General features: G+C 36.7%; 1 protein-coding gene across 1 annotated transcript in view; it reads right to left on the bottom strand.

Moving 5' to 3' along the window:
- Nucleotides 1-8,050: 8,050 nt before the first annotated feature.
- LOC122809186 (free fatty acid receptor 2-like) overlaps nucleotides 8,051-24,245 on the bottom strand; it is a 57,893-nt gene continuing 41,698 nt past the window's right edge. The window contains exons 2-3 of the mRNA XM_044080490.1: nucleotides 11,401-11,580; nucleotides 8,051-10,809 (exon numbers count right to left, since the gene is read on the bottom strand). Of these exons, the coding sequence (XP_043936425.1) occupies nucleotides 9,810-10,793 (984 nt within the window). The 5' untranslated portion in view covers nucleotides 10,794-10,809; nucleotides 11,401-11,580 and the 3' untranslated portion in view covers nucleotides 8,051-9,809. The remainder of the gene's footprint in view (nucleotides 10,810-11,400; nucleotides 11,581-24,245) is intronic.

The following is a 24,245-nucleotide window of genomic DNA, read 5'->3' as shown; positions in this document are numbered from 1 at the left end:
GCATTGAGCAGCATGACCCTCAGATTGCATTTGTTTGTAGCTGTTACAGTGGTAATTTGGTCTTTGGAACACAGCCTAAAAATGGCACTATAGGGGTGGTAAGAGCCTTGGCCAGTATCCAGAAGCCCAGGGGTGACAGACACAGGCCATCTCTGGCAAAGCATCGAGGTCTGTCAATCATGTCATCCCAGGCAGACAGATACTGGATCCCCTTGGAATGACACCAGAAACTTAGCCAATTGTTGAAATCAATCATTTTCTGCTTGTACTGTGGTATCATTCTGGGTGATGGTAGGATGCTGCTCAGGACAAGAGTCATACCCGCCTGGGCTACATAATCTGAGAGTTTCTCTGTGTCTCTTTTCATGTAGTCCAGGGAGGTATGTCTCAGGTCATTCACACCCACATGTACAATGACAGAGTCATATTCGTACCTGTTGTTGAGGGACCTAAGTGCATGTGTTATGTGGCAGATCCTGGCACCTGACACGTAGCTGACTGTTACTTTCTCCTTATTCAACCTAGTGAGTGGGACATCAGTGTGCCTCACTATCGAATCACCTATGACTAGTGTATTGGGCTTGCTGTTTTGCCTTAGGGGCTTTGGTTGAGTGGCACACTGTTTAGGAGAGTTATGCATCTTGTGATTAGTGTTGTGTTGTGGTGGTTGAGTGGATTTCTGCCTTGGAGGCCACTGCTGTTTGGGTAGATTTTTATTGAGAGCCTCTGCAAAGGTGGATGTGTGATTTGTGTTTTTATGTGAAGGCAGTGCTGGTGTATGTTCTGGAGGGCTGCGTGTTCTATGTGGTGTGGTTCAAGTGTTGACCTTCTCCTTTTGACCAGCTATTCCGGTCTTGGCTGGTGACTGTGTGTCTTCCAGTTTGGATATATAAGTGCATCTCTCGCAAGTCTGAGTGTTGGGAGGTAAGAGGAGAGGGTTGTCAGTGTACATGAGGCAGTTGCTACATTGCCTTAGGATGCCCAAGTTTAACAGGTTAATAATAGAAAGCACAGGGCACTGACTTTAAGACATGCCTGGAGGGGTGGACATTAATAATAAGTACTGGAGCTGTTTCCTTGTAGAACATTTAGTGCTGGTATCACTTTTGTGTGCTACAATAATTGCTACAAGAAGTCTGGTAAAGTGCTAGACTAATAAGCTAGTAAAAGTGCAAGAGAACTACCAGATCCAAGGGAAAAATTGAAGAGCAGACTTTTTGCCACCACTTTATCTTATCCATAAAAGAAAGAGATCGTCTACAAACCTTCTATAAAACATAATAATTTTATCATATTTTCCTTTTATAACATATTCCATTTCCCATTTGGACATGACAGCATTGGCATAACTATTAGCACAAGGAGTACTCATTGCCACTCCATTCTTTTGCCAATATATATTTTCCTTGAATACAAAAATATTGTTTTCAAGGACCAGTTTTAATAGTCTCTGTATTATTTCTATGGTCCTACTTCCATATTCCTCATTCAATTCCAATAAATGTATAACATTTCTTTTATGGAGAGGGACCAAAAGACAGTTATATGAATTCTTGGAATTCATTAATAATTCTACAGAGTTTATTAAGTTCACTATGGATTTTTCCCATATAGGTATTAATTTATTTGACGTTTATGTAGAGAAGGATAGTGCGGGCAGAATTAGCACAAGGATGTACAGGAAGGCATGCCATGCCAATAAATTGTTAAGTAGGGATAGTATGCATCCCAATTTTATATTTAGAAACGTAGCACAAAACCAGTTCTTAAGAGCTTCAAGATGAGTGTAAAAACTGAAGATTATGAGAAACAAATAGACTTGACAGGAAAAGAACTATTAGAAAGAGGTTATGACAATAGAATGGTAATCAAAGGTATGGAAGAAGTTGTGAGTAAAAGGGAGAATAAAGCCAAACCATACTTCTGAAAGCAATCTGTCAATAAAAAAGAGAATGTGGCTTATAATAATTTAAGAATGTGCTTAAGTTATTCCAGTGATGTTGGCTTGTACACTAATATTATAAATGACTGGAACATATTAACTACAGATAGTAAAATCAAAGAGATGGTAGGTATAAGACCACAATTCTGTTTTAAAAATAAGAAGAATCTGAAAAGTAGATTTTGTATAGATAGAGAATTGAAAGATACGGAAGGTGAAAAGGGCACTAAACCTTGTAGAAAGTGCCATTTTTGTAGTTTTATTTCCAAGGATACACAATTTAAACACCCTCACACAGGGGAGATCTTTGACCTGCGAGCTAGTACAAGATGTGATACAGCGCATGTAGTATACCTGGCTATCTGCCAGACATGCCACAAATTTTACATAGGGAAAACAGATCGCCCTTTAAAAGACAGAATAAGGGAACATCTGTATCACATAAAGAAAAAAAGCAATTTTAATGCATTAGCTAAGCATGTATTAGCCACTAATGATCAACATGTTTTTAAATTTGTCGTCTTAGGTAGAACATTTATTGATATAAGAGGGGGTGATATTAAAGCAAGGACTGAGGAGAAGGAAGCCGATTGGATTATTAGACTAAGGGCCAGTTCAGGACATGGACTGAATGATTCTGTCCCCATAAGACCAGTGCTGAAAAAGAGACCTTTGAATAGATAAAGTGTTGATTCTCACCCACACTTTTATGCACACATTTTTAACATACCTTTCATATAGTTTTTTAATATTTGTATTTTTATATGCATTTATAGGTTTTGTAAGCTTTGATAAGAGGAACTAATATTAGAATGTATACATGTCTTTAGAACTGTTAATTAGAGTCATGTGATTGATTTTAAGTATTATATATGGTGTATGTGTTTTAATGGATGTTATACACCTAAAGAAGCTGTTTGTGAAAGTGCTTGTGTACCAATAAAATTGTGTTGCAGCGGAGTGGAATCCAGATCCTTGATTTGTTCTTGGAGAAAATTCGATACTTTGGATATACATTTTGAATGCTTTGAGGTTTTTGTGCTGGAGCCTCACCTTTGCAGCTTCTTGATTTTCGTTTTCAATTTTCAATTCAGTTATTGTTTTATTCAACTCTGAACAGTTAAAACGTGCCAAAATATATACTTATCAGCTCTGTATTTCCAAATTGTTTGAGAAGCACACTCAGTCAAAACACAAGGAGATTCTAGCAATGGTAGATTTTTTTTATTAAAGTGGAAAGGGAGAAATGAGGAACAGAGATAATTCAAGGTTAAGAAACTAAGTGGGCTGGCCTTCTCAAATGTTCTCTCTGTATTAGGTAGAATGAGCTAATGACACCAGACTGGGAGGAGTGTTTCAGATCAAAATTACAGTATGGGTGGGCAACTGCAAAGCCACCAAGTATAACAACAAGATAAGAAGAAAAAAAGCAAGTAACCAGTCTGCCAACCACAGACTGTTTATTGAAATGAGAGCTTTCGTCAAGCATTCGCCCCAAGAATTCTTCAGAATAAAAACAGCTGTAACCACCTTCCATTTAAATAAGCAACCAGTCAAGTCACATGTATGAACAGTGCTAGAATACTGGTTAAAAAACAAGTGGCAAAACGTCATAAATTGAATAACAAATACATATAAAGCCTATTTTGAAAACTTTAAAAATCAAAATTGATCAACCCTAATCAAACAATGTTTAAAATCTGTCAACATATGTAGACTAAAAATTGAAAAATATTGTCGACGTTATACTATATGTGAAATTCAGACTTTAATTTTAAATAACTTGAAATCGACACTGTTTCATTTAAACCAGGTTTGCTTGTAGCATTGCTTCTGAGCTGCCAGAGTAGTTCTTTGTATTCAAGAAAAAACTCCATTGGCCCGCCCCTACTATTTTCAGTGCAAACCTGTTCTAAAACAGCAAACTTAAAGTTATGATTTGGGTGATCCGCTATGTGCTTGGCTAATGCATTGTTGCCATTCCCTTCCTAATATCATAAACGTGTTGGTAAAAATGTTTATTTAATGTATTGATAGTCTTACCAATATAAAAACATTGACAGTCCTGGCAAATAGCATATGAATACTTGCATAAAAAGTTCAACTGTCAAAGTATGCACCTTGTATATATTGCTATTTGCCATGACTGTCAATGTTTTTACATTGGTAAGACTATCAATACATTAAATAAACATATTTACCAACACGTTTATGATATTAGGAAGGGCAATGGCAACAATGCATTAGCCAAGCACATAGCGGATCACCCAAATCATAACTTTACGTTTGCTGTTTTAGAACAGGTTTGCACTGAAAATAGTAGGGGCGGGCCAATGGAGTTATTTCTTGAATACAAAGAACTACTCTGGCAGCTCAGAAGCAATGCTACAAACAAACCTGGTTTAAATGAAACAGTGTTGATTTCAAGTTATTTAAAATTAAAGTCTGAATTTCACATATAGTATAATGTTGACAATATTTTTCAATTTTTAGTCTACATATGTTGACAGATTTTAAACATTGTTTGATTAGGGTTGATCAATTTTGATTTTTAAAGTTTTCAAAATAGGCTTTATATGTATTTGTTATTCAGTTTATGACGTTTTGCCTCTTGTTTTTTAACCAATACTCTAGCACTGTTCATACATGTGACTTGACTGGTTGCTTATTTAAACGGAAGTTGGTTACAGCTGTTTTTATTCTGAAGAAGTCCTGGGGTGAACACCTGATGAAAGTGCTCAATTCAATAAACAGTTTGTGGTTGGCATACCGGTTGCTTGCTTTTTTTCTTCTTAGTTTGTGTATGGCTGTTTCAATAACAACAAGATACCAATAGGAAGGGAGGGTGGGGAACTAAATCAGTTAAATGATGCACTCCTTAGTAGGAAATCAGAACAAACAGATGTTTAACAAATGGAGAAAATTTCCAGTTAATACTTTACACACAGTGAAACTAGCTAGAAAAGAGTTATAAACAGTGTGACAGTAAAAATCTTATTTATCAGGCCCTGTGAGGCAGACAATTTTAGTACAACCATGCAGATTAGTTTATAGCTACAAAATAAAGTAAAATGTATGCAGCAGACAATAAAAAGTGCTACAAATATCTAGAATAAGCAATGACTAGTAAAAATAAGCAAAAACAACAGGATACTTATTGTTATATATCACAGATCGTTGGTCAGTGCCCCTCCTCCATTTAGCTCTGTGTGAAATGGCAGAAACACTCACAAGGTAACTTCTTAAGTAACAGAAGATTGAAACCTGAAATAACTTTAAAAAAAAGCTCGAAAGAACCAATGAGGTGCTTACTCCAAGCCATAGACCAAGCAACCTAAATCAGCCAATGACCATAAACACTACACTCCCACTGAAATGGAAAAATGCCTTTTGCTAAACCAAGATGGCCTAGAAAATGTGCTTAGAACACACAACCTCTGCAAACAAACAACTAGGCTCAGAAACACAATCCTGAATATGGACAATGCTACAGCTACTACCTACAATATTTTAGGCAGAAAACACTACAGAAAAACAGCAGTGAGCCACTAAATGAAAGTTTTAAACAAATAACGGAGCAAGGAGATTCTAGAGAATGCTTTTAACTGCAAACAAAGCAGTTATATGATACACTCCTTGGCAGGAAATCAGAACAAACAAACAAATGTTTAACAAATGGAGAAAATTTCCAGTTAATAACTTACACACAGTGAAACTAGCTAGAAAAGATTTACAAACAGTGTGATAGTAAAAACCTTATTTATCAGGCCCTGTGAGGCAGACAATTTTAGTACAACTGTGCAGATTAGTTTATAGCTATAAAATACAGCAAAAAGTATGCAGCAGACAATAAAAAGTGCCATAAATATCTAGAATAAGCAATGACTAGTAAAAATAAGAAAAAAAAAAAAAAAGAAACAGGATACTTATTGTTATATATCACAGATCAGAGTTTTGGTCAGCTCTGTGTGAAATGGTATAGGGGTCTTGTCAATGGTTAACTGCACCTGGAGTGTCTCCTGTGCATCATACTGTCTGACCAGCCTAGAGGTGTGTATGTCTTTAATATATATTGAAACTCCACCTCCTTTGGCTTTACTACCCACAGTGATTGCAGAAAACAAGAAAGAGTAATGTATCAGTGTGCAGGAACTATGATGGTGCATTCCCACACAGAAGAACCAAGGAGAAATATGAGGCAATTTAAACCATTTTGTCAGGGTTTGTAAAAGTTCCTTCAAAATACAAAGAGCACAGTTGAGAGATAAAATATGGGCATATGACACATATAGTGACTGCATAGATGATCATAAATATTGAATATGTTAGGGGAAAGTCATAATGTAAACGAGGACTGTAACAAAGTGAGAGAGGAAGAAATGTGTTCATACCATAAGCGAGTGTGAAAGTAAAACAAGGCCAGAAGTAACAGTATAGACAATAAACATGAAAGTAAAAAGGTGAGTAATGAAATTCAGTGGCTGTCTGCTAACAGAATTACATGGCTTTTATAAAAAGTGAAATCCACAGCCAGATCTGTAGAAAGCTAATACTATGGTATATGCATACAAATCCATACTGCCTTTTCCCAAAAGGCATTGATTTGAGAATGGAAGGTTAAAAAGGCTTATTCTTAGTATAGCAAAGGCATAGTCTATTGTAATAAAATATATGAGGCAGACTAAAACTCAGATATTAAATGTTTCCTTGATAAAACTAAATTATGGGAGGCTTATAAAAGCAAGACACTGCTCTGCTGTGATGAATTTACTGATTTTAATTTTTAATACAGAATATTGTGGCAATTTTCCATAATGTTTGTCCACAAAGAAATAATAATTTTGACTCTCATAGTTTGCTTTAAAAAAGATTGTAAAGAACTGTTTAAAAGATCTACTTATATAAAATATTATGCTTGTGGTGCAAATAGCGTTTATAACAGTGATGTAAAGAATCACTTGTATATAGGGCATTATATTTAAGTGCACTAAGTGTTTTGTTAAGTAGAGCCTACTGCTTTCAGACCACATAGTTACCTGGCTGTTTTAATAGGAGCTGATTTATTTGATGATTTGTTGATTGTCATATAAAAAGAGGGCTTTGAAAAGCCCAGCAAAGACAAATTTGCCCTATTTGTGGAAAAGGAGTGAGGTTCATAGCAGCAGGTCTGAGAGGAAATCAACTGCTACTTAGTTGAACAGGTTCTTGAGAAAAGCATACCATCTGAGACGATACCTTATGGTTTGCTTCAGCTTACCACCATGGCTTACACAGTACAGTAAAACGAGCTACCCTGGATAATCCAAGTATGTAAAAAAGAGGCAGCATTTGAAATTTGACATGAATCTTCCTAACACATTGCACTGTTAGCATCTTACTGTACAAGATTAAAAGAACTGTGGAGACAATACTATCTGTGTTCTGTATTTCTGCTTAGTCAAAGTTAATGGCTATAAACCTTAATGTTAGTATGCCACAAGTTAACTTGTATTGCAACGCATCTACACTCTAAATATAAAAGTTAATTAATGCATTCAATTTTAAATATGAGTATTTACACCACATAATATGACATTTTATACAATTCATTTTATTTACTTATTTTACCTGTTTGTTGCTCAGGTAAGTCATTTCGACACATTATCCCTTTTAAGGGGCAAGGCAGGAGCATTGTCTGGTTAAGTGACTTGTTCAGTGTTGCCCAGAAGTCAAATGAAAATGGAAGGATTTAGACTGCATACCACAGGCACAGGCAGCAAGTCAGTAACAGCTCAGAGCTTTATCTAGTTTGTTGAATTGTATGTGCTTCTTATACAAAAACTTCCACATAGGTCATCCAGAAATAAATGTGTTATCTGTTCATGGCTGATAAATGGACAGTAATGAGTGGGATCCCACTGAGTACAACCAAGTGATGCAAAGGCTGTATGGTTTATATCAATGATGTTGTAAAATAAATTAAGTATTAACCCTAAGTTTATTGTAAGATGCTGTATTTATACAGTCATGCCTAGTAAACAATTATAATTGCATTATGAACAAAGAACCTCTGTGAGAATAATATAGTGTTAATGCTAGAACAATCTTAATGGATGTGAAAGACTATCATTGTTTTACATTTGTCATTTATTATTTATTTTGTTAAATGAAATATTTTACATTTTAGCTTAAAACATAATTACTGTTTTGACCATATTTGGTCCTGATGTTGTGCTTTGATAGTGACTATATACAATGAAAAAGTAATACCAAAAGTCTGGACTCTGAAGCAAGCATACTAAAGTATATTACACAATACCCAGTATAGTACATAAGTGTCACATAGCATAAATGCTAGTAAGCAACCTAACTTCCAATAAAATAGCATATGTTTTAGTACACTAGGAGAAAATGTATGTAGTAAAATAGTAGTTACTGTGAAGCTGCTGATAAAAGTAGCTTTGTCCAATGTAGTTTTCCCATTGATATGTCAATATGCAGAATATTTCAAGTAACATGCTATAGCTGAAACTTTATAAGAGCAGCTGCATCTGTGATGTATAATGCCAAGTCCCTTTTCCATACAGCTTTTAAACTATTTTTGTATTTTATTTTATTTATAGGTATATGGTAAAAATCAATGATGATGCATTGTATAAGGGTTGAGAACACGTAACAGCTTTATAAATACCCTGTTGCATTAGTAAATTGTACGTTATTTTGAAAGTGTCATTTAGTGCATCATTATTTGTAATAAATAAATAACTGCAATCAAAAGAAAGTGTCCATCCTACTTGAGGTCTGGAATATGCTTTCAAGACAAAAAACAGTTAATATAGTTTGGCATGATTAGAATTGACCTACAATTGTCATGTTGCTTTTGGTCCTAAACTCCTTTCCAGTTTTTTCATAAAAAGTTAATAACCAATGGAGAGAAGTTACATATCAATGATCAAATTTCTTCTGAAAGTACTAAAAACTGGTAACATTTTGTCATTCTGATTACACATGTTCTCATAAGGTCTTCAGACAAAACCAGTAGTAATAACCATCTGAGCTGCATTCATCCAGGCCATAAATGCTTTGCTTTTAGTCTCATGCTCATAGATATGTACAACCAATACTTTTAGTACAGTCATTTATAGGGATTGTCATCCAGCACTGGTTCTGTGTCATTGCAATGCTTTCCTTGATTCTCAAACACATTTTATATAGTTCTGTAATCTTTTAGTCCTAGAATTTCTATAATGTAAAGATGAATCATTTTATATAATGGGATTGTGAAATCCTTTAAGTCATTTGGTCAGGACTTGTTCAGCACCTAAATATATCACATAATAGCTACACAGCTTAAAACATCATTCATAAAATGCATTTTAAGAAATATGTCTCTAAGGTAATTACAATAACCCATTTCAGGATGTGAATTGTGGGTGATTAAAACTACATAAGACTTCCTGAGGTGTAGGTAAATCCTCAGTAACCATCAGCCATTTATGGCTTATTGATAATGCATAACAACACTGAAAGGATCATTCATAGCAGTTCAATACTATAGTGAAAATCTCATCACACTGAGACATTGTGCTATTTTAATATTGTGATGAGCATCCAGTGTGTTAGTCCAAGCTACAAAATGGCAGACATGATTAACAAAGTCCTACAGTCAAGTCCTTACTGACTAAAAGTGTTCAGTACATTGGTTGAGCTACTGCCTCTTGTACATTAGTAGATGTAGTGTTATAAGGATGCCTATGGTTCAGAAAGGTAAGCCATCTCCTAGTGGTTTCAAGCAGTGTTCAGAAAAAATCACCAGAGAAAATGTTACATGCCTAATGGATGGCCTCTTGAAGTCCTTGGATAAGTGTTAGTCACACACTCTATTTTTTCATAACCTTGAACATTGCATCTGACTGTTGTTAGCACTCTGATTGGTTATTATGTCCCTTCTCTTGCTGAGTAGCTTTGAGAGCATTTGCAGAGGTCTCCTAGCACACAATACACTAGCTATCCCATGCAGACAGCGCTTAATGGATTTCTGCACAGCAGATGAAGAAAAGTAAAAAATGATGGGGTCCAAACTGGCATTAAATGTACTCAGCAGCAAAGCCTCAGATCTCCATGTTGGACTGCTCTTCTGGATGAATCCAACAATATGAGAGACATTGTAAGGTGTGAAACAAACAATGAAGACTGTTAGTGTCGCCAGAACAAGTCCAATGGCTCTGTGTTTCTTCTCTTTTCCAATGTTTTCAGTAGAGATTAAGATTTTAATGAAGCTGCCATAACAGAAGCAGGTGATAAGAGATGGGATGCAGTATAACACAATACCTAGTTCCAGTCGGAATGGCAGAAGAATCTCCAGCTGTTCATCTGTGAAGTTGTCATAGCAGACAACAAAGTTGCTGGAATTCTCACCCCTATGATATTCTGTCACGTAAACAATACTGCTGTGTGCAAATGCACAGATCCATAGGAAAATGCTGACCGTCACTGCATAAACAGGTTTCCTGTACATTTTGTACTGGATGGGAAAGGCAACCCCAAGGTACCTCTCTACACTTACAGCAGTCAGAAACAAGGTACTGCAGTAGATTGTACTGTAGTAGAAGAATCCACTCAGTGGACAAAGAAATGCAGGGAGTTTCCATTCTTCAAATGAGGCATCTACAAGCTTGAAAGGGAGGAACGCCAGAAACGCTAGATCTGAAACTGTCAGGTTGATGAGGAAGATGATGCTGGGATTTGCTTTCCCTCTGAGCTTCTGGTAAAATGCATAAAAGGCAAGGAGGTTGGTGGGGCAGCCGGTGATCAGAGTAATGGAGTACACAGCTAGGTGGAGGTTTCTAGATCCTGCTCTTCTTGTTATCATTGTCTTCTCATTTCACCTGGCAGGCAACAAGAAAATACAGAGAAAAAGGTTAGTCTCAGAGCTGGGTAACACGCCTCTAGCCTGGAAAACAGTTTTTTCTTTCTCAAATCATTAATTTGCTTGTCTGTTCTTTGAGTCAGAGTGTTAATCAACATTATGAAGAGCTCTTCTCTTGCCTGAAGAATATTATCTTTCTAGCATATTGCAATGTCTGTGCTTCAGTACAAGTCACAATTGATTATTTTTATTGTAACTAATGGATTTCCTGCTTGACGATACATGATTTATGCTTTCAGCGTTACTTATTCTAGGTAGACACTTGCAAAGATTAGCCTTTATGACCTCATTGTCTGTTGCATAACATCTAGAGCTATTTTGTTGAGTAAATCTGCCTGACCAGTTAAAGAATTAATGGCACTTTATTTGCTTCATATTATATATTTATTTCACTTCACATTAGCAGCATCATATTTTGATTTAACATTACAGTTGTAGTTTTGATGCTATAAAAGCAACATTTGTTGAAAACTATGTTTCTTGCAAACATTTTTTTTGTCAAAGTTAGATGCATCAGTACTTAAACCTCACATAGTACGTGGTTACATACCATATAGCTTTGTAGGCAGAAAAGTGATGACTATTGCTCAGAAAGTTGAGGTTATACATGTCAGTTACTGGAGAATGAAGTTTTGGCAGACACCATGACCCTTTCTGAACCTTAGAATATAACATCATCAGATATCTTCAGTAGTTATTTGTGACTCGTTTTGCTATGAAGCGCCACCATCTACAGGAAAAAAAATAGTAAAACAGTGGTACATTTTATTGACAGAAACAACACTCATTTTTCTTTTTTGTACAAATAGTCTAACATTTATGTGACATCAAAAGAGTAGTTTAGCCCTTACATTAAAATGTCTAGAAGAGTGCTTGTCTTTTTAATGCTATATTAGTGATTTAATATTTAGGTGAGCATTCTTTTTTACTACCTATAAAACTGTATGTGCTGCATATACCCAGCTTTTGGTTTTGCACTGTGAAAGACCATGAATATGCTTGCTGATTTTGCATATCAGCAATGATTTTATATACCTTTGAAATCTTTTTCACTTTATTTATTTACTTATTGCACTGGGAATATCCACTTGGGAGGCCCAATTTTTAGTGGATTCCCAGGGAGACCACTTCAATACAGTAAACAACAAGAAAACAGTTTGAAGTAGGCATTATTTAAAGAATGGCAGTTTATGTTGAAAACATGCAGGCTGATTGGATAGTGTAATCAGCCTGCCTGTTGTAAATCTGGCATTACATACAGGAATATTAGGGCAGCTTTACCTTTAAAAATAAATAGCTACAGCTGCCATATTCATTTCTGGACACTGCTAAAGACAGAAAACAAATTCAAGTATTAGAAAGGTGGAATATAAATTTCTACCCTGCAAACAAGCACATGTAATTAGAAAAAAAAACATGTAAGTTAGGATTCCTCAAGCATGTACATCTAAATAATAAGATGCATGGATACTCCTCAGTTATCAGAAAAATGGCACAAACTGCATTCTGTTATTTCCAAAACCAAAAGAAGCAGGAACAGCCACTTTTGAGAAAATGATACACTAGGTGGTTGCACGAGTAAATCTCAGTGAAAATGGGTTATATGGTATTCAAACATGTCTGAATACTCTGTGATATTATGATCATGGTTATTGCCTGGCAGTTGGCACAGAGGATTAAGGAGCTGTTAATGAGGTGTTTCCTGTAATCCAGTGGTCCAGAATTTGATTAATTCAACCTCCATTGCCTAACTGTGTGACTCTGAGCAAGTCACTTAATCAGCCAAATCTGGAAAAGGTCCATAGAGCTCATATTCAACCTTTTCATCATATGCTGTGATGTTCTTCCCTTCAGCAGTCAGTGATGGTGAGAAGGACAGGATACCAGGCACTGTCAACTAGGGTAGTAGTCCTTGTCTTGGAAAGTATTTCAGTACTTGGCTCCCCTAACTTGGTATTTGTCTTCAGAAGTCATCTGAAAAGTCAACCGCATGACCTTTTCTTTTGTCATAGTTACATATCAAATGTCTTTCTTTTCCACAAAAAAAAACAAAACATGTTTGGGTTGTCCCCAGTATTTTATAACACCCCTATTCCCCCTGCACATTTATCATGCTTGGTATATGTGTAATTTTTCTCTTGCTACTTTTAACACAACATTATAATTCCAGATACCAGTCCATAAACCCCTTTATCATACATTTTTGCAGTGTCCAGTACTTTACATAAAGCTTCCAAATGTTCTTTCAAAGTCTGTCTTTTTACCTGTGTTTGAAATTGTACATGAATCTTCTTTTTTGTTTCCTGTTAAATACTTTTATCACATAAAGATTTCATGGGTTATAGTCTTTCATTTTCCATATTCTCCAAGAAAATTTTCCATTGAAAAACAGTCTCAGATATAATGTCACAAAATGTCTCCTTGCTAATAAGAGTAATTGCTCTTATCTCATGCTTTTATACCCAAAGGAGCTATTAAATTGTCCCACACTTCATACCTGTCCATTTCTTTGTCTTCTTTACTTTGATTCCTTACCACGTACTTCCATTTTTCATTTTCTTCTGCTTTATTTTCTGCTACTCCAATTTTCCCTTCTTTTACTTTCTCTGCATGTGTTTTCTTTTCCATCTCACCAGTGTTCTTCAGGATTGTCTGTGTATACTCCTTTTGTGTTTTCTCCATAATGCCCCCACAGGAAACATTTTCATTTTCTGACTCACTCTTCACCACCATTTCTTTCAGTAAATCATCCTGTAACCCTCCCAGCTGGAGGGTTGTAATAATTCATCTATCATTTGCTGACTCATCTCCATCCAACAGTTTTTTTTTTAATCCTCATAATCCTGCACCCATTCTCTGGTCTCAGTATTTGCTTTTTTCTTCATTTCTTTCACTACTCCATCTTCTCCTTCTCTCTCCATCTGCCTCCTTGTTTCTCTAGGCTGCCTCTGTGCCTGGAACGGTAACAGGAAGTGCTCCTCCAAAATGGTTCACACTCACAAAAATGACAAGTAGAGGAAATTCCCTGATACCATGGCCAAATTTCTCCTATCAGTAAAAATATCAGCTTGGGTCTCCCCTGTAAAGAAAACACTAGCTTAGTGAGATGAACCCAGTCAATAAACAAAAAAAAAAAAAAAATTTTTTGGTAAAATTCATCTCAAGAGGAGCTTATTCCAAATGTTACCAAAGATGGTAGAAATCAATGGGACATCACTTTTCCTATAGGACATATTAACTCAATTTCTCTGTAGGAAACTGTGTGTGTGTGTGTGTGTGTGTGTGTGTGTGTGTGTGTGTGTGTGTGTGTGTGTGTGTGTGTGTGTGTGTGTGTCTGTTTGCTTTTCAATCCCTGTGCCTGCTGACCATAAGCACAACTACTGACCATGCAACCCACTTATTCACTTATAGCAAGAGATGATATCTAGGAAAGCATTAGGATTTTATTAGGTGCCCTAACCCCTAGTACCCCCATGCAGCTCTGACAAGTCTCTGACAAAACTGGACCCCAAACAAACTCCCTTCCACTTCCTTTTCTTCCTCCCACCAGGAAACTTGTACCACTTCCAGTGATTCAGCTCTCTGTGTTCACATGGGTTTTTTCCAGGGCAGTATTTTCTCTCATGTCCCAGTGACATGTCAGTAAATAAATGAACAATAGGCCAAATTACATCTACACGGACATTTGTGTGTGTGTGGGGGGGGGATGAATTTGTGTGCATGTGCGAGTGTACTGCTATTATTTGCTGGAAGAAACTCTGGCTCCCCATTGCACTGTAAATGATAAGTATGTTTATGATAGAGAATTTTTTTGATGAAATAGACATGCAGAAAAAGTTCTTTGATTATTGTTGCTGGTATGGAGGGAAAGTAGTGCCTGGCTTTATAATATGTTTAATGTCCAAATATTAATGGAATAGGCAAAAAATTACAGTCATTTTTCACAAACACACTAATAATTTTTCAGAAGCCAAACTAATCCACCTGGTAAGTGTAGTTGCTACTTCTTATATGTTAAGCTGAGCAATGAGAATTGCAGTCATCAGTTTACAGTTGTCACCCCAGTTATGCTATTAAAATGTACCACACTTTCATTTCATTGAGGATTCAAAGGCATATTTGCACATTGTTTATCTGATAATGGAATGGACATGAGAAAGAAAGTCTTACAGAAATGTTATAAACCGCAACATATGAATGCACTAAAAATTGCCATTATAGTTGCTAAGAGATCTGTTACAGTATAAAAATAAACATAGGCAACTAGTCACTATATACACTTTATTACTTCTGGCATTAAAAGTGTCTATATTAGTTGCATTTTATTTATTTATTTATTGGCATTTGACTACAGCAAAAGTCTGACTGAGTAGGAGCCCATTTTCAGTGGAGGCCCAGGAAGAAAAGCTTCAAAGTATTACAAAATATTTTAAGAATAATAATTTTACAGTCTTTAAAAATAATACAAAAAAACAAATACATTTTAAATAACGATACCAAATTAGACGTAATATAAAAATATTTGGTAAAAGTAGATACAAGTTATATGACAATGATTTAACAGTTAGGGAAATTTTAGCTCATTTATAGAGAAATTAAAGGTGTGTTACTATAAACAAACAGGAATTGCAATATGAAGTGAGAGAAAAGTAGGCTTATGGTATACTGAAAGAGAAAGCCAGGGGAGAGAGATTCATAGAAGTAAGGAAGTGAGTGAAGAAAGGAGAGTAAGGAGACCCTCAGGTCAAAGTATAACAGAGAATAATCAATCAGTTTATAGGCAATATAAAGCATTTAACAGTCAGGTACCAGGTAGAACAGGCTTTCTTCCGTGTCCTGAATGAAAAAACCTGTCAGCCAGGAAGACTAAGTAACTGGCATATACAGTTTAATCTACTGGTCAAGAGAAAAGGCAGTGGCCAACTTAGTAAGTGGTCCTTAAAGTGCAAGGACAACTCTGTCGGGAGGGATGTTAAAAAAACTAATTTCTAGCACAGGCAGGCATGTGTTTGACTAGATGATGTTAATACACAACAAGGTCCTTCAAGTTAAATTTGCTTACATTGTGCAAAGACAAAATTCTCAGCTAAAAAGTTTGGAAGTCAGCCCTTGTGGCAGAGCGTCAGCAGTATCTGGGTCAAATGTAGTGACCCCAGACTCTGAAATTAAATAAAACAGAAAAACTGCCATATTATATAGAGGCAATAAAGGTAATAATTATTATAAAAAGAGATGGAGAAAGGACCACAGTGAGTCACAGCAAGAGATTATGGGAAAGTATAAGAATAGAGAAATGGTAAAATAATTGATGAATGTAAAGTGAAACTAGGTTAGCAGGAAATATACTAATAAGAGAACCACATGAATGCAGTGTCTATACAGAGTTGTATAGAACAAGTTATCATTATATAGCACTAAACTTATAAGCACAATATAAAATCATCACTTAGTAACATTCCTGGGATTAACTTTTGTATCAAAAGAGTGTTTTTCATATATATATATATATATATATATATATATATATATATATATATATATATATATATATATATATATATATATATATATATCTACTTCAGTAGATTGAACTTTAACAAGTTCATACCACATATGGCCAAGAACATATGTTCAAACTTGTAAAAGTTCAAACACTGAAATAAAACAGATAAAACAAAAAAACACAAAACTAAACTTCTATAGCAGGGAGGCTATGCCCCCTGCACCCCCTTACTTAAATAGACCAACTCCGAGATCATACTACATTGCGGAAATGGGAAATCTTCCCTTTCCACTCTGTATTGAGATCTCCATTCAGTCCGATCGAACTTTTACAAGTTCGAACATATGTGGTTCGAACTTGCAAACATTCGATTGACTGAAGGGGACCCATATATATATATATATATATATATATATATATATATATATATATATATATATATATATATATAAACAAATCCAGTATTCAGTTCCTCCAGCATGGCTTGTATCCATGAACAAAAGCATAAAAAGTCATTAAAATTAACCAAAGACTTTAATAAAAATAGGTAAAAATAACAATGTAAAGCTTGTCAAAGGATAAGCTCTTTCGGATATAACAAATTATCCTTCTTCAGATCTATTAAAGAAAGTTCACAAATAGACACATATAACTTACAGATTGTCCATTTAGCACTTAAGATCAAGGAAACATCTTCCTCTAAAATAGGCAATCAGTCAAATTACTTTCAAGATCCTAAGACTGGAAAATGTTACTGTCTATGGATTTATGCTAATTGTACGACGAAAAATGTCGTACTATGTGGACAAAACAAATTGACAACTAAAAGAAAGAATCTCCAAGCACGTAAATGATATAAAGCTCAAGGACTTGAAAAATCCTCTATATAAGCATATATTGTGGAATGCCTCTCATAGTTTTATGTTTTCGGCTTTAGAGGTTGTTTAAGAAAACACGAGAGAAGGTGATATAACTTTACGTATAAAATAGGCTGAAATGCAGTGGATTGGATGCTTACAAGTGGACACACACCCCGGATTAAATACTTGTTTGCCTTTGAAACTGGCATTAAAGGGGCACTGGCTGAAAAACAAACGCTGATTGGCTATTTTAGAGGAAGGTGTTTCCTTGATCTTAAGTGCTGATTGGACAGTCTAAGTTATTTATATCCATTTGTGAACTTTCTTTAATGGATCTGAAGAAAGGTAATTTGTTATATCTGAAAGCGCTTATCCTTTGACAAGCTTTACATTGCTGTTTTTACCTATTTTTATTAAAATCTTTGGTCAATTTTAATGATTGTTTATGCCTTTGTTCATGAATATGAGCCATGCTGGAGAAACTGAATATTGGATTTGTTTTTAGTATTTTCTTTCTGTTTCTCCTACTTGTGGTGGTTTTGTGGCTTTTATTTAAAAAAAAAAAAAAAAATATATATATATATATATATATATATATATATATATATATATATAAATATCAAAATGCCAGAAATTGACATTACATACTTGTTAAAGGGCACAGGTTCAACACACATTCAGTTTATGTAATATGAATGGAATTCAGTTTGAATTTTGAATAGACATTGTAATATTGACAGGTAGACTTGAATCATATATTTAGGATAAAGTGGATATAACATAAGAAAATTAAAGTCTTCCAGCAACATTTTAAGTTTAAAAATGCAGTTTGGGAACAAACCAGCTTGTCTAGAGACACTTTAAGTGGTTAGTTGGTTAGAGGAAAGGTGGACAAAGTGAAGCTCAAGGTTTGGTGGGGAAGAAGTTAAGGCTGAGTGGGAAGTAAAAGAGTTTAGGTGAAGTAGTGAGTAAGGAAGAGTTAAGTTTGGATGGATGAATGTTGTAGAGGAAGTGAGGTAAGTGTAAGGAGGGGCAAAGGGATTTTTATGTGAGTGTAGCTGAGTTGGGAGGTCAGACTTAGGTGTGAACTTGCTATATTGCAGGCTTACATCTAAGATAATTAGTAGGTACTTCGGTGGACAGGTAGACCTTAGGTCAATAGTAGCTGCACAGAGGAGGTGGGTAATGTTTTTTTTTTTCTTTTCTGTGGGTTTTATAGATGGGGGCTTCAAGGAGGGATAGAATTGTGATAGATAATGGGATGTGGCTGCTTGCTGGGTCTGATGACATTTAGTTGGCCAGGTTGTTATGAAGGGGTTTGCTTTAACTGGGTTTCTGTGGCTTTGTAGTCCATTTTTTGTCATTGGGAACTCTGTGAAAGGTTCATTATTTATTTGTATTGTACTGTTAGATAATTTCTTTCTTGGTTTGTTTTATTGTACAGTCACTACTTGTGTAGAAGTAGGACTGAAATAGCTTCCCTCCTGGTTTGATTGTGGTGGGAGTTGGTGGTGAGTCCTGGTTGCACTTCCTGGTGTTGGTTTGGGCAGGGTGGTTGTTTGGGGTGATTTTCCCCTTTGGGTGGTTCATTGGTTGCTGTGGTATGGTGACTTATAGCTTTCTAAGCCACAAGTGATGGTTAGAGTGTTTTCCATGGCTGCAAAACACCCATGAATAATGGTTGCTCACTGTGCATGCAAGGTGTGGCATTAACCATTATGGGGGAAGGAGGGGATTACTTTTGATGTACGGACTCTCTGTCCATGTCTCGGCAGGATGGGCCATAGTTTTTACCTGTTAGATGTTAGCAGGCTGGCCAAATTTTACCTCAGAATAAATAAATAAATACATCTCATCATGTAACATAAAATATTATGTGTTTTTCTGTACAAGAAGAGACACCTACATAAAGGACTAGTACAGTTACCCCCAACACATGTCTGGCATGTTTTCCTTTGAGACGTTCTCTTGAGTTTTGGGTTGGGAGTTGGTATAATGACTAAGGTGATTATCTCATGGACACAAGGTACAGGGCTTGCATTTTATAAAGACTGCAAGAGAAAATAGACCCAGGCCATCAGTCTGTAATATGAATGGCAGCCCAAGGGGACAGATGGCAGGAAGTAACAGCATGCAGCTCAGTTTTGACTTCTTTTCCTTCAGAAGATGTATGCTAACACAAAACCTGTTATTCTAGCAACTCGCTAAGTTTATAAAAGCAATATTTGAAATCGGACCTTTTTACCGTCATTATTTAGCTGCTCTCATGCAGAGGGTTTGGCATAATGGCTAAGATCATTACCTTATGCATGCAAGGTACAAGGTTTGATTTTTGTTATTGCCTAAGCGTGTAGCAGTCTGCCAACTGGTAACTTAGTATTTTAACAGATTTCTTGCACTAAGAGGTTGGGAGGTATGGTGAAGGAGTTTTAGTTATGTAACGTGGTAAGAAAAAAACATCAGCAACGAGGGGAGCAAGGAGATGACAGGAATTTAAAAAAAAAAAGGAAGGACATACAGAAAAGTGCAATGCATGAGGGGTAGACTTAGAAGGTAGATGGGGGGGAATTAAATGAGCTGGGGGGAGTGCAGAAGTCTAGGAGGTAGGGTCAGCATAATGCCATAATCTTACAGCTGCAGCACACTGGGTTTGATTCTGATTTCTGGTTGTTGATTAGGCTGCTGGGGAGGTTATGTTTTTTTTTACCAGTATGCAAGTTCTTACTGTTTTCTTTCTCTTGGCAGATGGCTGGAATGCAGAGTTAGAGGCAAAGATGGGCGGCCATTGTATTGCAAGCAGAAGAGCTGTTTTATGAGCTGCCAATGAGTAGAGTCTTTTGAAGTTCAGGAACCCGGTATGTCCATAAGGAAGACGTGAGGGCAGGTACTAAAGAGCAGGTCAGTGGCCTGGGGATACAGGTATGGCAGTCTTTGGATAGTGCCACAGTGGATTTTGTGACCACTGGAGCTTTGCATGATTAAGTTGCAGGTAATGATTCTCTGTTGGGGGTTCAGGCAGACACGTCTGACTTGGTGCAGTTTGGGACTAGCTCAGGGTAGGGGGAGATGCGGAGCCACTTCAGCAAACCAGGGAAATTGTAAACACAGTGGACGATCGAGAGATGTTTAGTGGGGGTGGGGGCAGGTCCAGAGGGATGTGTTGAGTGGGGAGAGTAGCTTAGGTTTGCCATTTGGGAGTTTAGGGTCGTGCTTAGGTGGGGTTGAGTTGCAACAGCAGGAGGTGAGTTTGGAATCTGGGATTCTACTGGGGGATTGGCTTGCTAAGCAGGACTTGGGTCAGGTAAAAGGGGGGTTCTTTTTGACCTCTCACACACAGACATTGGTTAAAAGAAAGATATGGAAAGGCGAGCATGTAGATATCTTTGAGTAACTTGATGTTGAGAGGGTGCAACTCTTGTTGGAATCAGAAACTGTGAATAACAAAGATCTTCAAGTGGCATTAGCTGCACTGTGGTGGAGGAGAGTGGGTAACCTGTGAGCAAGAATGTGGGACAATTGGGTGTTAGGTTTCATGTACTACATGGCGGTTTGGCTGGAAAAGGATAACTCCATGGCTTTACCACTTTTGGCTTATTTTCTCATGATTGGTGAGGCACAGATGGGAAATGACTGATTGTGGAATGATCAGTGGTTCTATAAGTGAAAAGGGGTGGATCAATTACTGTGTTTGGAGGTTAGGCACCGTGACATTTGGTTAGCCACCACGATGGATAACTTTGTGGTCACTGACAGAGGGGATAAGCTAAGAGGGGAGGTGGTTGGGGTGTGCTTGGCCTTGTTCATGGACTGTGTGCATGTTCTTGCACACTTGTTTGGATTGTGCGGTTGTATATCTAGCTGTTCAGTATGGCTGTCAGGAAGGGCATTTGGTTAATCTGGGCTCATTTCCAACTGAAGTGGGAGTATAATCTCCTTCATTCCAGGGATTTCAAGGCTTTCAGGGATAAGATGATTTTAGAGGATAAAGGGGAGAAGTGCCTTTTTGGGGGTAGAAGGGAAGACTGGGTGACACATTCACCCATTAAGGTGCGGACATTGGGGCACATGCTCAGGCAATTTCCTGATTTGGAAGTTGAGGAACAATTAATGACAGGATTTTCTGTAGGATTTTCTTTTAAGTTGAGAGTTAAAGGGGATACCTCAATCTGAAAGAATTTGTGTTCGGGGTGGGGGAGGGAGTTGAAAGATTTTGTGGAGAGGGACCAGTGTGTAGGTAGGTTACTGGGCTCATTTGGCTGTCCTCCCTTTGACAGTTTAAGATGTTACTGTTGGGTTTGGTCTCTAGGAAGTCATCTGTTGAATTTTGGTTGATTCACCATTTGTCCTATCCTGAAGGGAACTCTATTAATAATTTAATTTCTGTAGAAGATGCAAAAATTAGGTATGCTTTATTAGACAATGCAGCACAGGTCATTTGGGAGTTTACAGATCCATGTTGGTAAAGATGGATTTTGAATCTACTTTTCAGTTACTACCGGTATGGGAGGAAGAGTGGCCATGGTTGGGCATGGTAGCTGAGAATAAGTTTTACTTTGACAAGGTCATGCTGATGGGTGTTCAGTGGATCTGTGCCACCTTTGAGAAGTTTAGCACTGCAGTACATTAGATATGGCAGCAATGGGTGGTGGTCCATTATTTGGATGATTTTTTATTGTTGGGGGAGGCGTTTGAAGGAGCAATGGAGGGTATGCAAGCTTTCCATTGGCTACACAGAAGTTGGAAAGCCTTGTGAAGGCATTGTGTTTTATGGGATTGTTAGTGGATGTGGGACGAGGCTTGTATGAAATAAAAAAAAATATGATATTCAATCAGTAAAGTATGAAGTTACACATTTAATTAGTTAGAGTTCAGTTTTAATGACTCAATAAGAGCAAGAATTGTTTCCCCAAGGATTGTTTATCCATGTTTTAATAAGTGATGTTCAATTTGTAATGTTTTCTGGTAAATATGACAGTATTTTTGACAAGGTTGAACAGCAGACAATTTTGAATTTCAAGCGCAAACAAAAGAAGCTGTATAGGGATGAAGTTGAATACAGGGACAAAGTGGCATACCCCTTCCCCAAATCTTATGAAACTGTTAATAAAGTAAGTAACAACTGGGGAAGGGAGAGGGTAAATAGTGTCAGTCGAGACCAGAACGGGAAAGAGAGAAATCCTGTTCATGAGGATGAAGACATTTCAGACTATGAACAAGAGTACCACCCCTTAGGAGGTCCGAAAGGCTACAGGATAAAGATCAAAATAAAAACAGAGGAAATGAAACTTTTTTAGACTTCCACTTGGGACAGAGGGTGTGGAGATACAAAGGGCAGGGACAGAGGTGGTGGAAGGGTACTTACAACAGGTAGATAATTGTGGTGCATACATAACTGAGAGTTCTATATTAAGCACCTTTGATGGTACACTGTTAAGTTACCAGGGTTTTAACATATTTAATTATACTAATTTAGAAGTGGATGTTAATTTATTTTCCCTTATGCACAAAGGTGTAAAATCTGTACCTGCTAACAAGGGGAACGTGACAAAAACTCTTGCTGAATTAAAATTATACACTGGTAAATTGAATTTGAAAACTATGTTTAAAAATGGTGACAACATTTGTAGTGAAAATAGTATTTTGTTTAAAAGAAAGAGTTGTTTCAATCCCCCTTTGCACCCCACCATTGCCACTTTTGAACAAGTGTGCACCCAAGAGATTTTTGAATTATATCATACGCACAAGAAAATGTATTTTAATCTTACATGTGAGGAAGCTAGTTTATTGAAAGAATTAAGAGTTAATTCCAATTTATGGTTCATGAAACCAGATAAAGGGGAAGGGATGGTGATTGTTGAGAGCACAGATTACATCAACCAAATGTTTACTACCCTACACTGTGAAGATAAATATGAGGCTGTGTCACGGAATGAGGTGAATATCGCTCACAGAAAAATTCAGCTTCTAGTGGAAGACTCCTTGTTCCAGGGTGGTATTAATGAGGAAATATTCAACTTTTTGGTTAGTGACCATCCTACCATTCCTACCATCCTCATTATTCTGAAGGTGCATACGAACATAGAAAATCCCCCCATAGATTTATTTTGACTTCCCATAGTTGTTCCACCTATCCTTTGGGGATATTTGTAGATAAGTTAGAAATTTAACGAAGGGAATTGATCATATTTTAAGGGATTCTTGGGATTTCCTTTCTAGAATTAAGGAAGAATTTTACACTGATTCTTGTTTTTCCACCATAAATGTAGTGGACCTTTTCACTTCTATTCCCCATTTAGAAGGTTTGGAACTTTTCCAGGAAGCTTTACTTGAGACTACTATGTTAAGAGTCTCCTTACTTAATTTCACAATATTGGTAATGGAAGTCATTTTGAAAAAATAATTATTTTTTCTTTGAGGGTGATTTTTTTCAGCAAATTCGGAGTGTTGCAATGGGGGTAGTTGTGCCCCATTGTTGGCAAACCTTGTAATATTCTCCTGGAAAAAGAAATACATTTGGGGGAGTCCTTATCAAGACCATTGGTTTTGCTATTTAAGATTCCTGGATGATATCTTTATTTTGTGGAAAGCTCCTGGTTGGCAAGAACAGTTTTCTGGTTACATCAATAGTATTTGCAATTATTTTCAATTTACTTCCACACATTCTGAAACAAGGGTGGATTATTTGGATGTGACCATGATTAAAGATTTGTCTAATAAACGTTGTTGTTCTAAAATATATAGGAAGCCAACATTTTCCAATGATTATTTGGATTTTGGGAGTTGCCATCCTGGACACATTAAGAGAAACATACTTAAAGGCCAAATGGTCAGAATTGCCAGGAAGTGTTCTGAACCGGATGTCTGTAGGAATGCAATGGGTACTGTGGTTCAGTTTTTTTACTGATAGAGGTTACCCTAGGAATATGGTCTTGTATACATGTGAGCAGGTCTTAAACGGTTGGGAGACAAGGTATGTGCCCCTGTTGGGTACCCCACTTGTTGACAACAAGTCCCACGGGGACAACGGGTCCT

This window comes from Protopterus annectens, chromosome 8.part0, assembly GCF_019279795.1.
Source record: "Protopterus annectens isolate FY-2018-M chromosome 8.part0, PAN1.0, whole genome shotgun sequence".
Taxonomy (NCBI): domain Eukaryota; kingdom Metazoa; phylum Chordata; order Ceratodontiformes; family Protopteridae; genus Protopterus; species Protopterus annectens.
The sequence above is the reverse complement of the archived record's forward strand: the minus strand, read 5'-3'. Positions and strand labels throughout refer to the sequence as shown.